This window comes from Tachysurus fulvidraco, chromosome 18 (genome assembly GCF_022655615.1).
Source record: "Tachysurus fulvidraco isolate hzauxx_2018 chromosome 18, HZAU_PFXX_2.0, whole genome shotgun sequence".
Classification (NCBI taxonomy): Eukaryota; Metazoa; Chordata; class Actinopteri; order Siluriformes; family Bagridae; genus Tachysurus; species Tachysurus fulvidraco.
In genome coordinates this window covers 2,502,582-2,524,753 of record NC_062535.1, presented here as the reverse complement: position 1 = coordinate 2,524,753, position 22,172 = coordinate 2,502,582, and the positions used below count along the sequence as shown (strand labels likewise).

General features: G+C 45.3%; 1 protein-coding gene across 2 annotated transcripts in view; it reads left to right on the top strand.

Moving 5' to 3' along the window:
• Positions 1-22,172, top strand: part of pard3ba (par-3 family cell polarity regulator beta a) — a 112,731-nt gene that overhangs the window by 15,346 nt on the left and 75,213 nt on the right. For both annotated transcript variants that reach the window (XM_047803305.1, XM_047803304.1), the window contains exons 3-4: positions 9,293-9,461; positions 20,536-20,636. In XM_047803305.1, coding sequence (XP_047659261.1) covers positions 9,293-9,461; positions 20,536-20,636 — 270 coding nt within the window. The remainder of the gene's footprint in view (positions 1-9,292; positions 9,462-20,535; positions 20,637-22,172) is intronic.

Genomic DNA, 22,172 nt, shown 5'->3' with positions numbered 1-22,172 from the left:
ATTGGTTGAGTACATCCATCTATTTTACATCACATTCTGTCTGTCTGCCCATCCATTCCTCCATCTATTAGTTCATTTGTCCATCTTTCCATCCACCAATCCATCCATCCATTAATCCCTCATGCTCAGTTTAGTATTTTAATCCACTTTACATCACATCCATCCATCCATCCATCCATCCATCCATCCATCCATCCATCCATCCATCCATCCATCCATCCATCCATCCATCCATCCATCCATCCATCCATCCATCCATCCATCCATCCATCCATCCATCTGTTTCTTTACTGCTCTCTTTTTTCTCCCCTTTCTAGCATCTTCTTTTCTTACCTCTTCATGCCCAGAAGTCCACCATGTTCACTACAGAGTGTGTAGTGTGAACTGAAGTGCCCTAGACGAATTAGGGTGCTAGAGTAGGGCACTAATTTGGGCACAGGCTCAAACCATGTTACTCATCCTGATTATGTTGTTATGTTCTTATAAATTTCCTGATTCTCACTCTGGTCAGGGGTGTGTGTGTGTGTGTGTGTGTGTGTGTGTGTGTGTGTGTGTGTGTGTGTGTGTGTGTGTATATACCTGTGCATCACTCTCTTTCTCACCACACAGACAGCAGTACTCTTTGTCAAAGCTAGGTGGTGCAGTCTCTCTGAATCTTTTTTTTTAATCATTGAGGAGAAATGGGTTAAATTTGAGAAGGAGCTTTATGTTCAGATCCTCCTCGAGGCGTTGACTCGATCTGAAGAGTTTTCCACATGGGAGAGATGTGTGAAGAGGAGTTCTCTCTACCTCACTACCCCTGTATATGATTTCCCTTTCATTCTAATCCGTGTGAGGTTTATTCATTTTTAACAGTGAATCAAAAGAATCGAATCAAAACCACTACAAACATATATTTGTTTCATATAACGATGAAAACGAACACCTCCTGTTTTTCACTTGCGTATCTAAAATGTCTGTCAAATATAACCCTTTTATAAGTTATAAACATGCGTGTTCTTTTCTCGGTGTAGTTTAGGCCATCCTTAAAAATATTTTGGTTTGCAGTAACAGTAAAAAAAAAAAAAAAGGGGTCGGTAGGTAGGTCTATATTTTTTTAGTTTCAAGTTTCAATGTAAAAAAAAAAAAAAAAGGTACAATATTGGTGACGGTGATTACGTAGGTATGACTCTAAACAAATTAGCATATCATGATGTCACAGACTGGGTCTTCAAACCGTGCCTTCGGGCGCATCACCGCAAATATTTTATATATATTTATTAATAAATTATCGCCTTATTTTGATGCACAGTTTTTGCAGAACTTCGTGCCAAGTTAAAGCGGTGTCGAGCTGTTTTAATGAATTCTTTAGACGTATTATGGCGCCCGAACCCGCATGACTTTGAACGATGAACGCGGACATTTTGTTTACTGCAGCCGCAGCCATCGTTACCGAGCGCGAACCGTCGAATCTGACAGTGAATGAGAGAATGAGACGAAGCGAACGCACAGGCCGTAGTGTGGCATCCGGTAACCAATAGTGTAAACATAGATGACGTCACGGGTCTTTATTTAAAAGAAAGAACGTAGCCTTCGATTGTCTGTAGGCCTAGGCGATTTATATATTTAAAATATTTACTAAAATATAATTAATATTATTTTATTGCTTTTGTATTAGTTGTTTGAAGAGTAAAAAAAATAAATTGGTCGGTCTCGACGCAAATTTACAACCGGCGAGTCGGTCGGACTTGAAGGATTCGTTTGAATCGTTTTAATGAAGTATCATATGTTTCCTTTTCTGACATCACTGCACTGTTGAAGTTCACTTATTGGCCTTCTTCTATTGTTGTTGCACTTTTTGCTCTTTAGACTTCAGTGTGTGCTTTTTTTTTGGTGGTTAGACTTTGCTGGTAAACTTTGGATGTTGAGCTTAAAGTTGTTTGTTGAAGTTCGGTTGTTAGTCTGGATTTTGTGTTACTGTGACTTTGCTTTGGTCTTTTTACTCTTGTTTTTAGCCTCCCTCTAAAAGTTTTGACCTTAACATTTGTCTCTCGAGTTCATTTGGGCCCTGAAGGCACAGCCAGAGGGCCAGGTACAGCAGTGCATATGTTAATCTCATTACTGTCTGAGGCCACATTACACCCAGGAGAGTTCTAATAGCAGCCACATCCCTCTCCAGCCATGCTGCATGCTATTTTAAGACCCTGGCAAGGGCCAAGTTTGAATGGTGCACTTACTCAATGTACACATATCCTATGACAGGGCTGTCTTCGAGCTATACTGACACGGCTAACGACACGTTCCTCCAGCAGAAAGAATGAACCCTGGTGTCTTATTTCTAATTTAGTTTAGTTCCATTTTATTTCTATAGCAGTTTGTGTCCCAACGCAGCGTTACAGAAGACCGGCTGTACTGTACATGTAAATGCCTAATAAGGTGACAGTGGCACGTAAGCAGTCCCTGACATGCCATGAAGAAGCTAGGACCTATATTAGAAAGGTGACTTTGGTCCCACGCTTGCTTGAATTACAGTGTGAAATCCTGTAAAGCTGCAGGATTCAGCGGCATTTTTTCACCAAGGTCCGGTTTCATACGGTGCTTTCTTTCCAAAGCAAGTAACAGGACATGACCTCTTCTCAAATATTAAATGAAGATCACTCAGTTTCTAGAAGGATGCGTGTTTAGTTGTTAACGCTTAGTTACCGTTAGATTTTTATTTATTTCCTTTTTTAAGCTACATGCGTGTCGACTTCCTGTGTGATGCATGACATAGCTGCAGGTCCTGAATGTGCAATGGAAAGAGTTCCAGTGAGAGATGATTAGCCTGTGATGTATTAACACACACAGACACACACACACACACACTAGGATAAACACACAAGCAAAGCCTGGCTGAGGAATTTCTCTCTAGAGGGCAGAAAAGTGTAGTGTGTGTCCACGCTTATGACACTCTCGAGAGGAATAACAAGATGATCTATAGCATAAAGGAGACACTGCTGCTTCTGAATAAACTACAGCTCGTATCAGTGGAAATGAGAGAGCGTGACGATGGGTGATGACACCAGACACTCGGCCACTGCTCAGCCCAAGGAAGGATGCGCTACACCCGATTCTGTGAAAGATTTGAAAACTGCACCTTTGCCCAACTCCACCCACTTACAGTAGATTTTGAGCTAATTTGTAAAATTGGAAGAAGAAGAAGCTTTAAATGGCACGTTTACTTTACAGCACATTTGTTGTCCTCGCATGTTCCGGCGTGTTAGGAAATTGGAGACGGAGCACAGGGTCAGCTATGATACGGCACCTCTGGAACACAGAAGGTTAAGGGTCTTGCTCAAAGACCCTACAGTGCTGGGGCATGAACCCCTGACCTTCTGATCAGTAACCCACAGACTAAACCACTGAACATCCGTCTAGTCTAGAATGATGGTTTATCTTCCCCAAATCGGTGTTGAAATCCTCGAAAGCCATGTTCAAGCCCAGATTCTGAGGTGAGGACATGTTAAGTCAAGCCGTTTCTCCCGAACTGGAACTGTGACCAAGTTGAAATTTGGTATACTGACCTGATGTGCTAATCTGTGCTTAAAAGACTTAGCTAAGCAATATTCAGAAGAGATTTCCCACTTCTAGCATTCAGCTAAAGAATTCAACAGAAGCTGAATTCAACAAGCTGATCGACCCTGATGTTATATGCTAGCATATAGTTAGCATCATAAAACAGTATGTATTTATGATTTCTGTGATCTATTGAAGTTTTCTCTGTAAGTGAACAATTGTGTGAAATGGAAAATGTGCATGCACAGAGATATTTGCTAATGGTGCTTGGACCCCTCAGATCGCTCTTCCCTCACTATGTATTAATGGTGCTTGGACCCCTCAGATCGCTGTTCGCTCACTATGTATTAATGGTGCTTGGACCCCTCAGATCGCTGTTCGCTCACTATGTATTAATGGTGCTTGGACCCCTCAGATCGCTGTTCGCTCACTATGTATTAATGGTGCTTGGACCCCTCAGATCGCTCTTCCCTCACTATTTATTGCTAAATACTATTCATTATTTTAGGAAGTTGAAAAATGAAATGCTCATTAGTGACAAAATAATCAAATCAGGCTCAGGCAGCTTCTTCACTTCCTCGGTGTTGGATTTTCACATTTTTGGCACCAAACGCATGTTTTTTTTTGTGCGTTTTTTTGCGCAAAAATGCGGCATAATGAGCTCTAAAAAAAACTCTTGTTTGAATCACAGCAGATGTGTTCGGGTTGTGTGAAGGAAATCAGACGAGATTTCCTATCCAAATGAAGCCCAGAGATCAAGATCTGAGAGAAACAGAGCGACATCCCTCCATTCATCCATCCATCCCTCCATCCATCTCTCCATCTATCCCTCCACCCATCCTTTCACATCACTTATGATTGCTTCCCATGATTGCTCTCATTTCTCTCTCTCTGTCTCTCTCTCTCTCTCTCTCTCTCTCTCTCTCTCTCTCTCTCTCTCTCTCTCTCTCTCTCTCTCTCTCTCTCTCTCTCTCTCTCTCTCTCTCTCTCTCTCTCTCTCTCTGTATCCAATCTCTGCAATTTCTGCTTGTTTTTCTTTTGCTGCAGGGGAAAGAAGTGAAGTGGAATCACACGGCCAAGTGTGGAAAGCGCAATCTTTCCAGCATGATTGATGAGACGTGTTCCTGTCTCGTGTCAATGCTTATTGTTTTTTTTTTCTCTCCCCTGAAAGAGAGAGGACTGAAATAGATGCAGATGATTTCATATAGAAACGAAGCGTCCTATTCTCTCGCTTTATATCCCGTCACCTTTATTTTCAGATCATTAAGTAGTCGCTGCTTTCTGACGGTATTTTGAGGTGATTAGAAGAAGGGAGAGCGGAAAGGGAAATGACAGAGAGCGCTAATTTATTAGTCAAGGTGGAATGAATTCATTAGACTGCGGACACACACACACACACACACACACACACACACACACACACACACACTGTCCACGTCTTCTCCACTCATAGAGACGAGCGTGACATCGTGTTTGACAGCTTCTGATTTCGTTGTCAGATTCAATTTATCCACTGAGGCTTAATGTACACACACACACACACACACACACACACACACACACACACACACACACACACACACACACACACACACACACACACACCTGTCTGCCATCTGAGGTGCAATAAAACTTTGAATCCTCCTTGATTGTATTAATCAAAGACCTCTTATTGATATTATAGTGGAACTGCATGGTGATAGATGTATGTATGTATGTATGTATGTATGTATGTATGTATGTATGTATGTATGTATGTATAGATGGATGGATGGGTGAATGGATGGATGGATGTATGGATGGATGGGTGGATGGATGGATAGATGGGTGGATGGATGGATGTATGGATAGATGTATGTATGGATGGATGGGTGGATGGATGGATGGTTAGATGTATGGGTGGATGGATGGATGGATAGATGGGAGGATGGATGGATGGATAGTTGGATGGATGGATTGATGGGTGGATGGATGGATAGATGTATGTATGTATGGATGGATAGATGGGTGGATGGATGTATAGATGGATGTATGGATGGATGGATGGATGGATAGATGTATGTATGGATGGATGGGTGGATGGATAGATGGATGGATGGATGGATAGATGGGTGGATGGATAGATGGGAGGATGGATGGATATATGGGTGGATGGATAGATGGGAGGATGGATGGATAGATGGATGGATGGATGGATAGATGGGTGGATGTATGGATAGCTGTATGGATGGGTGGATGAATGGATGGGTGGATGTATGGATAGATGGATGGATGGATGGATAGATAGATGTATGAATGGATGAATGAATGAATGATGAAACCACAGGATGGAAGGATGGAAAGTCATGTGGAAGAGATGGTTGGATGAATTGCTGGGTAAAGGAGAAGAGGATGAATATACATGACATGAATATGGATGGATAAAACATGGGAGGAAAAAGATGGACACATGGATCAATAGAGAGATACATGAATGATGGATGGATAGAATGATGAGTCTGATGAACTTCAGTGACTGATGGAGTCTCAGGTGCATCAGTCTGCTGCGTCTGCAATAATGGTGCCGCTTTATTGGTTTTCCTGTGTGTGTGCGTGTGTGTGTACGTTTGTGAGTTTATGTGTTTGTGTATGTACGTGTGTGTGTGTGGGGGGGTATGCACGTATGTGTGCTTGTGTGTGTGTACATGTGTGTTTGTGTGTGTGTATGTACATGTTTGTGTCTGCACATATGTGTGCATGTGTGTTTGTGTGTGTATGTACATGTTTGTGTATGTACGTGTGTGTGGGGGTATGTACGTATGTGTGCGTGTGTGTATGTACATGTTTGTTTGTGTGTATGTGTGTGTTTGTGTACCCATGAGTTAGGGCTGGGCGATAAATCGATTTTATCGATTAACCCGAATGTGTAGTTTACATCGATTTGTTTGAAAAAAAAAACAAAACGGTTTTCTCTTTAACATCCGCTGACGCTTGCCTCTGGGCTCCCGTAGTTCCGAACGGGCTCAGCCCTCCCTCCCCCCTCGTGTTTGCCATAGAGATACACAAACAAGATGGCAGTGGGCAGGGAAGAACTCGTTCCCAAGAAAGGCACAGTGTCATCTGTCATATGGAATCGGTTCAGTTTTGCGGCGTCAGACACAGAACACACAACATCCCGCGGCAAAGTGTGTTTAAAGTCTGTTGCTAGCAAAGGAAGCAGTACGACTAATTTACTGCAGCACCTTAAACAGAGGCCTGCTGTCGAGTGGGAGAGATGTTACGCCCTGTGAAATGAAAAAGACCGCGGCAGCACAAACACACCGCCAAAAAACAACCTACCGTCTTAGAAACATTTACAAACCGTATCCAGTACGATGATAAGGGGGCCGTTGGAAAGCGATCACGGATGCAGGTTCCAAGGGACCGTCTGCAAAGTGCAAAACCCGAAAAGCGAATACAATAAAAACAGTCAATAACTTCACTGTAGTACTGTAATGTTTTTTTATATATATATGAAAAATCATAAAAATTTCCCCCAAATATGTGTTGTAGTAAAACTATCAGGACGTCAGTGGTGTGTGAGCTGGTGACCGTACAGTGTATTACAGTGTTATTATTATATTCATATTAAAGTTGTTGACTGTTTTTATAGTATTCGCTTTTCGGGTTTTGCACTTTGCAGACGGTCCCTTGGGATCTGTCTCAGGTGTATAAATATAAATATACAGGAAAATCAATTTAAATCGTAAAAGGATTTTTTGTGAAAAAATCGGGGATTTTCATTTTAGGCCATATCACCCAGCCCTACTGTGTGTGTGTGTGTACGTGTGTGTGTGTGTGTGTGTGTGTATATATATGTGTGTGTGTGTGTGTGTGTGTGTGTGTACATGTGTGTGTGTGTGTGTACATGTGTGTGTGTGTGTGTACATGTGTGTGTGTGTGTGTACGTGTGTGTACATGTGTGTGTGTGTGTGTATATATATGTGTGTGTGTGTGTGTGTGTGTGTGTACATGTGTGTGTGTGTGTACATGTGTGTGTGTGTGTACATGTGTGTGTGTGTGTACATGTGTGTGTGTGTGTGTGTGTGTGTGTGTGTGTGTGTGTACATGTGTTTGTGTGTGTGTACATGTGTTTGTGTGTGTGTGTATATATGTGTGTTTGTGTGTGTGTACATGATTGTGTGTGTGTGTGTACATGTGTGTGTGTGTACATGTGTGTGTGTGTGTACATGTGTGTGTGTCTGTGTACGTACGTGTGTGTGTGTGTGTGTGTACGTGTGTTTGTGTGTGTGTACATGTGTTTGTGTGTGTGTGCATGTGTTTGTGTGTGTGTGCATGTGTATTTGTGTGTGTGTGTACATGTGTATTTGTGTACGTGTGTGTGTGTGTGTACATGTGTTTGTGTGTGTGTGCATGTGTTTGTGTGTGTGTACATGTGTATTTGTGTGTGTGTGTGTGTACGTGTGTGTGTGTGTGTACATGTGTTTGTGTGTGTGTGCATGTGTTTGTGTGTGTGTACATGTGTATTTGTGTGTGTGTGTACGTGTGTGTGTGTGTGTACATGTGTTTGTGTGTGTGTGCATGTGTTTGTGTTTACGTGTGTATTTGTGTGTGTGTGTGTTTACATGTGTGTGTACATGTTTGTGTGTGTACATGTGTTTGTGTGTACATGTGTTTGTGTGTGTGTACATGTGTATTTGTGTGTGTGTGCACGTGTGTGTGTGTTTACATGTGTATTTGTGTGTGTGCGCATGTGTGTGTGTTTACATGTGGATTTCTGTATGTGTGTGTGTGTGTGTTTACGTGTGTGTGTGTGTGTGTATGTTTACATGTGTATTTGTGTGTGTGTGTGTGTGTTTACGTGTGTATTTGTGTGTGTGTGTGTTTACGTGTGTATTTGTGTGTGTGTGTGTTTACGTGTGTATTTGTGTGTGTGTGTGTTTACGTGTGTATTTGTGTGTGTGTGTGTTTGTCTGTTTACATGTGTATTTGTGTGTGTGTTTACGTGTGTATTTGTGTGTGTGTGTTTACGTGTGTGTGTGTGTTTACGTGTGTATTTGTGTGTGTGTTTACGTGTGTATTTGTGTGTGTGTGTGTGTGTGTGTTTACGTGTGTATTTGTGTGTGTGTGTTTACGTGTGTATTTGTGTGTGTGTGTTTACGTGTGTATTTGTGTGTGTGTTTACGTGTGTATTTGTGTGTGTGTGTGTTTACGTGTGTGTGTGTGTGTGTGTGTGTGTGCGTGTGTGTGTTTACATGTGTGTGCGTGTGTGTGTTTACGTGTGTGTGCGTGTGTGTGTTTACGTGTGTGTGTGTGTTTACGTGTGTATTTGTGTGTGTGTGTGTGTATTTGTGTGTGTGTGTGTGTTTACGTGTGTATTTGTGTGTGTGTGTGTGTGTTTACGTGTGTATTTGTGTGTGTGTGTGTGTTTACGTGTGTATTTGTGTGTGTGTGTGTGTGTGTTTACGTGTGTATTTGTGTGTGTGTGCTTGTGTGTGTGTTTACGTGTGTATTTGTGTGTGTGTGTGTGTGTGTGTGTGCGTGTGATTACATGTGTGTGTGTGTGCGTGTGTGTGTTTACGTGTGTATTTGTGTGTGTGCGCGTGTGTGTGTGTTTACGTGTGTATTTGTGTGTTTCTGTACATGTTCAGGTTTTGTGCCTGGTGATTATTTCGAGTTTATAATATTAAAGGTGTCAGTTTTTATTCTATAATCTTTATTTTTGTGTTTATTGTGAATTTATGTACCATAAGTTTTTGTGTGTCTTTGTCCTGTGTAGCTGATAGCAGTGTACGAGGAGAGAGAACTTCAGTCGAGGACACCAGTCAGTCCGGGGGGAAGTGTGGCGTCTGGATACTCCAGTCCCTACGCCTCGGAGCCTGAGCTGGGGGTCCTGCGTCCCAACGTGGGCACTGAGATAGAGGTCACGTCCAGAACCCTCAAGTCAAGTAGGTCTCATTCTCCAGATTCTGCTCTCATGTTACACTGACGTGTGTGTGTGTGTCTGTGAGTGTGTTTGTGTGTCTGCGAGTGTCTGTCTGTGTCTGCGAGTGTGTGTGTGTGTGTCTGCGAGTGTGTGTGTGTGTGTGTCTGCGAGTGTGTGTGTGTGTGTGTCTGCGAGTGTGTGTGTGTGTGTGTCTGCGAGTGTGTTTGTGTGTCTGCGAGTGTCTGTCTGTGTCTGCGAGTGTGTGTGTGTGTGTCTGCGAGTGTGTGTGTGTGTGTCTGCGAGTGTGTGTGTGTGTGTCTGCGAGTGTGTGTGTGTGTGTGTGTGTCTGCGAGTGTGTGTGTGTCTGCGAGTGTGTGTGTGTCTGCGAGTGTGTGTGTGTGTGTCTGCGAGTGTGTGTGTGTGTGTCTGCGAGTGTGTGTGTGTGTGTCTGCGAGTGTGTGTGTGTGTGTCTGCGAGTGTGTGTGTGTGTCTGCGAGTGTGTGTGTGTGTGTCTGCGAGTGTGTGTGTGTGTCTGCGAGTGTGTGTGTGTGTGTCTGCGAGTGTGTGTGTGTGTGTGTCGGCGAGTGTGTGTGTGTGTGTGTCGGCGAGTGTGTGTGTGTGTGTGTCGGCGAGTGTGTGTGTGTGTGTGTCGGCGAGTGTGTGTGTGTGTGTGTCGGCGAGTGTGTGTGTGTGTGTGTCGGCGAGTGTGTGTGTGTGTGTGTCGGCGAGTGTGTGTGTGTGTGTGTCGGCGAGTGTGTGTGTGTGTGTGTCTGCGAGTGTGTGTGTGTGTGTGTCGGCGAGTGTGTGTGTGTGTGTGTCTGCGAGTGTGTGTGTGTGTGTGTCTGCGAGTGTGTGTGTGTGTGTCTGCGAGTGTGTGTGTGTGTGTGTGTCTGAGAGTGTGTGTGTGTGTGTGTGTCTGAGAGTGTGTGTGTGTGTGTGTGTGTGTGTGTCTGCGAGTGTGTGTGTGTGTGTGTGTGTGTGTGTGTGTCTGCGAGTGTGTGTGTGTGTCTGCGAGTGTGTGTGTGTGTGTCTGCGAGTGTGTGTGTGTCTGCGAGTGTGTGTGTGTGTGTGTCTGCGAGTGTGTGTGTGTGTGTCTGCGAGTGTGTGTGTGTGTGTGTGTGTGTGTCTGCGAGTGTGTGTGTGTGTGTGTGTCTGCGAGTGTGTGTGTGTGTGTGTGTCTGCGAGTGTGTGTGTGTGTGTCTGCGAGTGTGTGTGTGTGTGTGTCTGCGAGTGTGTGTGTGTGTGTGTCGGCGAGTGTGTGTGTGTGTGTGTCGGCGAGTGTGTGTGTGTGTGTCTGCGAGTGTGTGTGTGTGTGTGTCTGCGAGTGTGTGTGTGTGTGTGTCTGCGAGTGTGTGTGTGTGTGTGTGTGTGTCGGCGAGTGTGTGTGTGTGTCGGCGAGTGTGTGTGTGTGTGTGTGTGTCGGCGAGTGTGTGTGTCGGCGAGTGTGTGTGTCGGCGAGTGTGTGTGTCGGCGAGTGTGTGTGTGTGTCGGCGAGTGTGTGTGTGTGTCGGCGAGTGTGTGTGTGTGTCGGCGAGTGTGTGTGTGTGTCGGCGAGTGTGTGTGTGTCGGCGAGTGTGTGTGTGTCGGCGAGTGTGTGTGTGTCGGCGAGTGTGTGTGTGTGTCGGCGAGTGTGTGTGTGTCGGCGAGTGTGTGTGTGTCGGCGAGTGTGTGTGTGTCGGCGAGTGTGTGTGTGTCGGCGAGTGTGTGTGTGTGTCGGCGAGTGTGTGTGTGTGTCGGCGAGTGTGTGTGTGTGTGTCGGCGAGTGTGTGTGTGTGTGTCGGCGAGTGTGTGTGTGTGTGTGTGTGTCGGCGAGTGTGTGTGTGTGTGTGTGTGTGTCTGTGAGTGTGTGTGTGTGTGTGTGTGTGTGTCGGCGAGTGTGTGTGTGTGTGTGTGTGTGTCGGCGAGTGTGTGTGTGTGTGTGTGTGTGTCGGCGAGTGTGTGTGTGTGTGTGTCGGCGAGTGTGTGTGTGTGTCGGCGAGTGTATGTGTGTGTCGGCGAGTGTGTGTGTGTGTCGGCGAGTGTGTGTGTGTGTCGGCGAGTGTGTGTGTGTGTGTGTGTCGGCGAGTGTGTGTGTGTGTGTGTGTGTGTGTGTGTGTGCGAGTGTGTGTGTGTGTGAGAGAGTGTGTGTGTGTCGGCGAGTGTGTGGGCGTGTGTGTCGGCGAGTGTGTGTGTGTCGGCGAGTGTGTCGGCGAGTGTGTCGGCGAGTGTGTCGGCGAGTGTGTCGGCGAGTGTGTCGGCGAGTGTGTCGGCGAGTGTGTCGGCGAGTGTGTCGGCGAGTGTGTCGGCGAGTGTGTCGGCGAGTGTGTCGGCGAGTGTGTCGGCGAGTGTGTCGGCGTGTGTGTCGGCGAGTGTGTCGGCGTGTGTGTCGGCGAGTGTGTCGGCGTGTGTGTGTGTGTCTGCGAGTGTGTGTGTGTCTGCGAGTGTGTGAGCGTGTGTGCCTGCGAGTGTGTGTGTGCCTGCGAGTGTGTGTGTGTGTGTGTGTCTGCGAGTGTGTGTGTGTCTGCATGAGTGTGTTTGGGTGTGTGTGTGATGTACAGTACACATGAGCCAGTCTCTGTCCTGGAGCTCAGACTGTGGGTCAGTTTGGGGTCAAAAATTCTATTATTAGTTTTAACGTTTTAACTGTAGAAACCTGGTGTAAAGTAACGCGTGTGTGTGTAAAGTAACGCGTGTGTGTGTAAAGTAACGTGGTGTGTAAAGTAACGTGTGTGTGTGTGTAAAGTAACGTGGTGTGTAAAGTAACGTGTGTGTGTGTGTGTAAAGTAACGTGTGTGTGTGTAAAGTAACGTGTGTGTCTGTGTAAAGTAACGTGTGTGTGTGTAAAGTAACGTGTGTGTGTGTGTGTAAAGTAACGTGTGTGTGTGTAAAGTAACGTGTGTGTGTGTGTAAAGTAACGTGGTGTGTAAAGTAACGTGTGTGTGTGTAAAGTAACGTGTGTGTGTGTCTGCGAGTGTGTGTGTGTGTGTGTCTGCGAGTGTGTGTGTGTGTGTGTCTGCGAGTGTGTGTGTGTGTGTGTCTGCGAGTGTGTGTGTGTGTGTGTCTGCGAGTGTGTGTGTGTGTGTGTCTGCGAGTGTGTGTGTGTGTGTCTGCGAGTGTGTGTGTGTGTGTGTGTCTGCGAGTGTGTGTGTGTGTGTGTCTGCGAGTGTGTGTGTGTGTGTCTGCGAGTGTGTGTGTGTGTGTGTCTGCGAGTGTGTGTGTGTGTGTGTGTGTGTGTCGGCGAGTGTGTGTGTGTCGGCGAGTGTATGTGTGTGTCGGCGAGTGTGTGTGTGTGTGTGTGTCGGCGAGTGTGTGTGTGTGTCGGCGAGTGTGTGTGTGTGTCTGCGAGTGTGTGTGTGTCGGCGAGTGTGTGTGTGTCGGCGAGTGTGTCGGCGAGTGTGTCGGCGAGTGTGTCGGCGAGTGTGTCGGCGAGTGTGTCGGCGAGTGTGTCGGCGAGTGTGTCGGCGAGTGTGTCGGCGAGTGTGTGTGTGTCGGCGAGTGTGTCGGCGAGTGTGTGTGTGTCGGCGAGTGTGTCGGCGAGTGTGTGTGTGTCGGCGAGTGTGTGAGCGTGTGTGCCTGCGAGTGTGTGTGTGTCTGCGAGTGTGTGTGTGTCTGCATGAGTGTGTTTGGGTGTGTGTGTGATGTACAGTACACATGAGCCAGTCTCTGTCCTGGAGCTCAGACTGTGGGTCAGTTTGGGGTCAAAAATTCTATTATTATGTTGATTAGTTTTAACGTTTTAACTGTAGAAACCTGGTGTAAAGTAACGTGGTGTGTAAAGTAACGTGTGTGTGTGTGTGTAAAGTAATGTGGTGTGTAAAGTAACGTGTGTGTGTGTGTAAAGTAACGTGGTGTGTAAAGTAACGTGTGTGTGTGTGTGTGTCGGCGAGTGTGTGTGTGTGTCGGCGAGTGTGTGTGTGTGTCGGCGAGTGTGTCGGCGAGTGTGTCGGCGAGTGTGTCGGCGAGTGTGTCGGCGAGTGTGTCGGCGAGTGTGTCGGCGAGTGTGTCGGCGAGTGTGTCGGCGAGTGTGTCGGCGAGTGTGTCGGCGAGTGTGTCGGCGAGTGTGTCGGCGTGTGTGTCGGCGTGTGTGTGTGTGTCGGCGTGTGTGTGTGTGTCTGCGAGTGTGTGAGCGTGTGTGCCTGCGAGTGTGTGTGTGCCTGCGAGTGTGTGTGTGTGTGTGTGTCTGCGAGTGTGTGTGTGTCTGCATGAGTGTGTTTGGGTGTGTGTGTGATGTACAGTACACATGAGCCAGTCTCTGTCCTGGAGCTCAGACTGTGGGTCAGTTTGGGGTCAAAAATTCTATTATTAGTTTTAACGTTTTAACTGTAGAAACCTGGTGTAAAGTAACGCGTGTGTGTGTAAAGTAACGCGTGTGTGTGTAAAGTAACGTGGTGTGTAAAGTAACGTGTGTGTGTGTGTAAAGTAACGTGGTGTGTAAAGTAACGTGTGTGTGTGTGTGTAAAGTAACGTGTGTGTGTGTAAAGTAACGTGTGTGTCTGTGTAAAGTAACGTGTGTGTGTGTAAAGTAACGTGTGTGTGTGTGTGTAAAGTAACGTGTGTGTGTGTAAAGTAACGTGTGTGTGTGTGTAAAGTAACGTGGTGTGTAAAGTAACGTGTGTGTGTGTGTGTGTAAAGTAACGTGGTGTGTGTGTAAAGTAACGTGGTGTGTGTGTAAAGTAACGTGTGTGTGTGTAAAGTAACGTGGTGTGTAAAGTAACGTGGTGTGTAAAGTAACGTGTGTGTGTGTGTAAAGTAACGTGGTGTGTAAAGTAACGTGGTGTGTAAAGTAACGTGGTGTGTAAAGTAACGTGTGTGTGTGTGTAAAGTAACGTGTGTGTGTGTGAAGAGTAACGTGTGTGTGTGTGTGTAAAGTAACGTGTGTGTGTGTGTAAAGTAACGTGTGTGTGTGTGTAAAGTAATGTGTGTGTGTGTGTAAAGTAACGTGTGTGTGTGTGTGTGTAAAGTAACGTGGTGTGTAAAGTAACGTGGTGTGTAAAGTAACGTGTGTGTAAAGTAACGTGTGTGTGTGTAAAGTAACGTGTGTGTGTGTAAAGTAACGTGTGTGTGTGTGTAAAGTAACGTGTGTGTAAAGTAACGTGTGTGTGTGTGTAAAGTAACGTGTGTGTGTGTAAAGTAACGTGTGTGTGTGTGTAAAGTAACGTGTGTGTGTGTAAAGTAACGTGGTGTGTAAAGTAACGTGTGTGTGTGTAAAGTAACGTGGTGTGTAAAGTAACGTGGTGTGTAAAGTAACGTGTGTGTGTGTAAAGTAACGTGGTGTGTAAAGTAACGTGGTGTGTAAAGTAACGTGTGTGTGTGTAAAGTAACGTGTGTGTTTTATCTGTTTATAAATACATCAACACAACATTCCTTATTTCTTTCTGTTTCCTTCCTAACATGAAGACGCCACCTGTCTGTTAGACTCCGCCTCCCGCTGAGAAGGAGGAGGAGCCAGTTAATAGTTTTCACAACTTTACAGAGTGATTTAATGTCTAACATTTCACAACAATCTCTCTCTCTCTCTCTCTCTCACACACACACACACACACACACACACACACACACACACACACACACACACACACACACACACACACACTTAAAGTTTGGGGCGGTGCCACAAAGGCCTTTTCTACCATAGCGAGACTGATTTAATATTATTCTTTTTGTGGCTTTCTTTTTATCTACACCATACTCTTACCCCCCCCCCCCCCCCCACACACACACACACACAGCTGACTTCCATTTGTAGTGCGATGGACACGCTCCTTTTATCTGTTCTTTCATTTAATTGATAAATGACTGTGTGGGTGTGTGTGGGTGTGTGTGTGTGTGAGCAGCTGATGGGGTATTTGTGATGTAATGACATGACCTGGGTCAGAAGTGCGATCTCACACACACACACACACACACACACATCTGCTGTACATTTGTTCTCCTCGTCTTCACCCTGCTGTTGATGATTTTTTCGAAAGCAGCTCATCGTGAGGGTTTAATTCTGTTACACCGAGCAAGCGCTTTTTATCCATTTATAGATACATCTAATGTTCGTGACCGCAGCCACGAACCGCCACTTTACTCTCACTGACATTAATAAGAGCACAAACCAGCAGCTTGTCCATCGTCCCATAGAGTGAAGAGTTTCATCTGGCTGCTGGTTAGCATGAAGATAAAGCTGATTAAAAAGCTCTCGTATTTCACACCTCACCTTCTGTTCAGTGAAGACTGTCGTAACCGTTCTGTAGCTGCAGACGTTTCCTACATGCTTCTCTTTAATGTGATGGACGACTTTTTTTTTATTCATTTAATTATTATTCTGGGGGCACGGTGGCTTAGTGGTTAGCACGTTCGCCTCACACCTCCAGGGTCGGGGGTTCGATTCCCGCCTCCGCCTCGTGTGTGTGGAGTTTGCATGTTCTCCCCGTGCCTCGGGGGTTTCCTCCGGGTACTCCGGTTTCCTCCCCCGGTCCAAAGACATGCATGGTAGGTTGATTGGCATCTCTGGAAAATTGTCCGTAGTGTGTGAGTACGTGTGTGTGCGTGCGTGTGTGCGTGCGTGCGTGTGTGCGTGTGTGCGTGTGTGCGTGTGTGCGTGTGTGCGTGTGTGCGTGTGTGTGTGTGTGTGTGTGTGTGTGTGTGTGAGTGAATGAGAGTGTGTGTGTGTGTGTGCCCTGTGATGGGTTGGCACTCCGTCCAGGGTGTATCCTGCCTCGATGCCCGATGACGCCTGAGATAGGCACAGGCTCCCCGTGACCCGAGAAGTTCGGATAAGCGGTAGAAGATGAATGAATAATTATTCTTTATAAATATAAAAATAAAAATGTGCACTTGTGTGAAAAGTGATTTTGTAGTACAAACAGTGGCCCTGATGTTCCACCTCAGTCGGTACCTCAACTGTCTCTCACAGGTCCGATTAGAGCTGCATCGATCACACACACACACAGACACACACACACACACACACACACACACACACACACACACACACACACACACACACTCTCTCTCTCTCTCTCTCTCTCTCTCTCTCTGTGTCTCTCTCTCTCTCTCTCTCTCTCTCTCTCTCTCTCTCTCTCTCTCTCTCTCTCACACACACACACACACACACACACACACACACACACACACACACACACACACACACACACACTTCAGAGCTAGACGTCTAAACACTTCTTCCACTGAGTGATTGAGGTATCGATTCCCAATGAAGCAGAATTACAGGTTAGCAGATTCAGACACCTCTTAGCATCTCAGCCTCTTCTCCTCTTTTATTCCCTCTCAGTCTCTCCATCATTCAGAAATCTGCTCGATACTGTACTTCAACGATTCAGGGGAGTTTTCTCTCTCTCTCTCTCTCTCTCTCTCTCTCTCAGAACCGAGAGCCACTGATTAGAAATAAAGTCCATTGTAATAACGTCACGTTTGAATTTTATTCATTTCTAGTTACATGAAATGTTCTGGATTTAAAAAACAAAACAAAACAGTGGAAGCTTTGCACTGGAGACTCCTTCCTTAAAGCTGACAGAATTTCTTGCTTTGGTTTAAAAAAAAATCTAGTCTGATTATTATTCTATTGTTAGTGTTATTATTAAATTCTTATTCAAAGGGGACTGGTGTGTGTGTGTGTGTGTGGTGGTTTTGTGTGTGTGTTTGTGTGTGGGGTAGTTTTGTTTGTGTGTGTGGTTGGGTTTAGTTGTGTGTGTGTGGAAGGGGGTAGTTGTGTGTGTGTGTGTGTGTGGGTAGTTGTGTGTGTGTGTGTGACATAGGTGTGTGTGTGACATAGGTGTGTGTGTGACATAGGTGTGTGTGTGTGACATAGGTGTGTGTGTGTGACGTAGGTGTGTGTGCGTGTGTGTGCGTGTGTGTGTGTGTGCGTGTGTGTGCGTGTGTGTGTCTGTGTGTGTGTGACATAGTTGTGTGTGTGTGTGAGACGTGTGACGTGTGTGTGTGTGTGTGTGTGTTTGTGACGTAGTTGTGTGTGTGTGTGTGTGTGTGTGTGTGTGACGTAGTTGTGTGTGTGTGAGTGACGTAGTTGTGTGTGTGTGTGTGTGTGTGTGTGTGTGTGTATATCTTTCTCTCCTGTTGAACACATCCTGTTGTGCTCCTGGTGCTTTAGATGAGAGATTACAGGCTGCTGATGGTGCAGCTTCAGGCTCTGTAGTGTAGCGTCTGTGTGGAGAACATGGTTATGGGTCACTGACTCTCTGCTCCAGGTTCCCACAGCTCCACAGCACCCACAGCTCCCACAGCTCCCACAGCTCCCACAGCTCCCACAGCTCCCACAGCTCCCACAGCACCCACAGCTCCCACAGCACCCACAGCTCCCACAGCTCCCACAGCATCCACAGCACCCACAGCACCCACAGCACCCACAGCTCCCACAGCTCCCACAGCTCCCACAGCACCCACAGCTCCCACAGCACCCACAGCACCCACAGCTCCCACAGCTCCCACAGCACCCACAGCACCCACAGCTCCCACAGCACCCACAGCTCCCACAGCACCCACAGCACCCACAGCTCCCACAGCTCCCACAGCACCCACAGCACCCACAGCTCCCACAGCTCCCACAGCACCCACAGCACCCACAGCTCCCACAGCTCCCACAGCTCCCACAGCTCCCACAGCACCCACAGCTCCCACAGCTCCCACAGCTCCCACAGCTCCCACAGCATCCACAGCACCCACAGCACCCACAGCACCCACAGCACCCACAGCTCCCACAGCTCCCACAGCACCCACAGCACCCACAGCACCCACAGCACCCACAGCATCCACAGCACCCACAGCACCCACAGCTCCCACAGCTCCCACAGCTCCCACAGCTCCCACAGTCCATTTGGTCTTTTTTTCCCTGAATAATTAACCTCTTAACTTTTACTCCTGAGTCAGAGTGATGATGATGATAAAGTGTCGTGTTGATGAAGATCTCCTTCTGATAGATCAGTGATGTAAAGTACGCAGCGATCCTTTAATCATCAGCCGGCGCTCCTGATTCTGATCCGTCTGAACTGCCCCGTTGTCTTCTCCTAACGGCGGCTCTGACCGCAGGTCCGACTCTAATACTGTATCGTTTCCATAGCAACAGCTCATCCAGAGGGAGATAGTCAAAAGAGACGAGAAGAGAAATGACCAGAAAATATGAGAGAAATAATAATAATAATAATAATAATAATAATAACAACAGGGACTTAAAAAAAGAAGAGGAGAAAAAAAGGAAAGGAGAGAAGAAATAAAAAAAAAACTAGAGACAAAAAAAAGGTAAAACAGGAATAGAGACGAGATGAATAAAAAGCAGAGAAGTGGAAAAACAAACAAATAGTGAATCACTCTGTTAATTGGTTGGTTGGTTGGTTGATTGATTGATTGATGGGTAGCTAAGCTCCAGGATTGGTTGGAATCTTGTGTGTGAACAATGCATGCTGGGTATTGTAGTTAAACCCAAACCAACAGTCTGTGTTTTACACTCGAATGGTCTTTAAAGGGGAGAGGCGTCAGATCCGAGCTGCGGTTCTTCACAGATAAGCTTCTGTAGCATCAGCACCAAATCCGGAGCTTCAGAAAAGGTCGCGGTGACGTTTAGAGACGCTGGAGGCTGATACAGCAGAAACGTGTAGGACGCTGAAGATCTGACATCATCACACCACTTCTTCTGCTGCCACATTTCTCTGGAGAGCAGCAGCTGATTAATGGCCCTCACCTGGTCCTCGCTCCACTTCCTCTTTCACCACAGTTCACCACGTCACACGAATGTCACCACGTAACCGCCGCAGAGCCTCAAACCACATCGTGTTGTTTTTATTTTCAGTTACATCAAATACCTTTAATTAATGGTGCTTGCAAAACATTCTTACCATCCTGCATACTCTTCCGGACAAAAGTTTGGCGCGTAACTTGTCCCGCAGCTTTTGTCCTAGATCCATGAATGAGGTGTCAAATTGACCGGCTCATTGAGGAGAGGTGTGCTATGACTTTTCTAAGTGATCCGAGTACCGGTACTTCTGGTACCGGGTCTCAAAGTGGCCTTTTTTCCCATAGACTCCCATTATAAACTTTGGAGGTTTTTAACTCGGCAAGCTTTCGAAATATCTACACCAAGCTCAGGCAGCTCCTTTAGGGTGAGACTCTGAACAAACGTTTAAATTGGTGTACCGACTGGCCTTCCGGTTGTGCCGCAGCCCCGCCCCCAAAATATTCAAAATCAAACAACATGGACATGTGACATTTCAAAACACTCAGAACATTGAGAGGAACTTCCTCACGTGTAATTTGACGAAGTCACGTGATTTCACGTGAAAATAAATACTTTGCACAACATGGACATGTGACATATCAAAACACTCAGCACGATAAGGGGAACTTGACACGTGCAAGCACCATTCACATTTTCTTCAGGAAATGTACATTCTAGTTTAGACTATAATTATTAACACATATTCTTAGTAAAGCATTCATTCAATTTTTATTTCAATTTTTTTATATTTACAAACAGATTTTATTAGATTTGATAAAGTTGAGTAAAATGGTACTTTCTCCTTATCTAGGGATTTATTTTCTGTTTTTTATAATCTGTACAAATATTTTCTTTGTTTTTAGCTTAATTCGTTTTAATTTTTTTAATTTTAATTTTTTTAATTTTACGCCAAAATAGTTTGTATTTTTTTTTTTAGTTTGAAGGTTTTTTTTTTAATAAAAACATTTCTTTAAGAAGCTTTTTCCCTCTTTATCGGTGTTTGATCGGTTATTTTATTTCGGAGATATTGCAAATACTTTGATTCGTTTTGTCACGTATTTCTCAAAGGAATTTAAATGTTTGTATATCTGTATTTTTTCCCTAGAATTTCCGTTGCTTTATTCGTGTCAAATAACAACTTCTCGGATGAACAATGAATAAACACAAACGTATCGCAAGCTGTTTCGATGGTTTCGATTTGAAAACTTTTAAAATGTTTCTTCTCTTTTCCACTTAAATCAGTCGATTAATACATTTTTAGCATCCAGTTAGATTGTCATTTTTGAAACGTTTATGATTTTTGAATATAAAGTTATTGAAGTCCGTTGTGAAGATAAAGTCTGTTGCTGAACCTTTGTGCTGACTGGACTTCCTGTTCCTCCCACAGACACGCCTCTGATGGTCAGGAGCAGCAGTGAACTGGTGCTGTCACGCTCGCTGGACATCGGCAGTCGCGACACCGACAATAACCACAGACCGACGACGACGGTCAGTAGATTCTGAGTAAAAAACAAACAAACACACTGTTCACTACTTAAAACTTTGATATGTAACTAACACCTAAAACTAAAGGCGTTTTATATACGACTCAGAAGCCCCGCCCATAAGCACATGACAGGCTCCACCCACAGTCAGTGTTGGTTTCTAACAGAACATAAACAATAACAAACTTTTACCAGGCTCAGAGGCTCCGCCCACAGAAGGGTCAGACTTTGTACTTCGCCAAGGCTCCGCCCACAGACAAATGTTGCTCCGCCCAAAGAACATGTCTTCAAGATTCAGTGAGGCGACTTTAATATTTTTTAGTTAAAGGTGCGGTCTCCGTTGTTTGAAAGCCAATGTTGACATATAAAATCACCAAAACAAACCCGCCCCTAACCCAAACGGGTCCCACCCCTGTATCGATAGCTCCGCCCACACAAACGTACATTTGTAGATAAACGTACAATTGTAGATAAACAAACAATCAAAAATGCCACACAAGCATAATGATTTAAAGGACAAAGGCATATATTAGTTCTGTGTAACAAAGCAAAACCAACGTTACTCACCTATCGAGAAGGAAAAAAGCGCCTCGGCGACTTAAGTAAAGTCGGCCACATATTCACAGGTCGGAGTTTCCCGAGTCGATAACTCCTGAGCTAAACGCTGTTACTACACAAAACGCGGTTGTAGCTGCCTCTCTACATTACTACGATAGAAAAGAGGTGTTATTTGTGTAGTAACAGCGTTTAGCTCAGGAGTTATTGACTCGGGAAACTCCAACCTGTGAATATGTGGCCAACTTCCTGCTCCTTCAGTTCTCTCCAGCGCTGGAAAGCTGATCCTATATTAACACGTCCTACTTCTTGCCTTATCGTAAGTCTTTCTTCTCTTTCTTTCTTTGTTTTTATCCTCCATGTCAATGTTAAAACCGCTTTCTGCTAACGTCACACACACGCACTGAACACTCTCTCCGTCCATATCGACAAGCCCCGCCCCTTTCTGCTCATCGGCTACACGTTTGTTTTGATTTTTGTTTTGTTTGTCGTCCCGACTCGGTTTTCTGAAGCGTTTCTCAAACATCGCAGACCACACCTTTAACAGAATAAAGAAAACCGAACACAGATTTTTTTGACAGCCGTTAAAGTTTTACAGGAAGTGAGAATCTTTACCTTTAATAGGTAATAAAACTCTCCTTTTCCTGCTGTTAGAGGAAAATAATTAACAGTCATTAAGAGGAGCGCTGATTTATCCCTCCTTCCTGTGGTGGAGTGTTTTCCCAGAGCTGCAGGACACAGTGTGTTTTATTACACACACACACACACACACACACACACACACACACACACACCGTATCAGTGAAGAAGGAGGAGATCTTTATTAGGTTTTTATAAAGACCACACCTTGGTGGAGGAGGAAGATCTTTTGACTCTGTTTTTATTAGTATTTTTTATTTGATCATTTTTTTTGCTTTATCATCACAGATGCTGCGTCTCTGTACACATCTGTACACATCTGTTTGGGTGACAGAAACCCATTTCA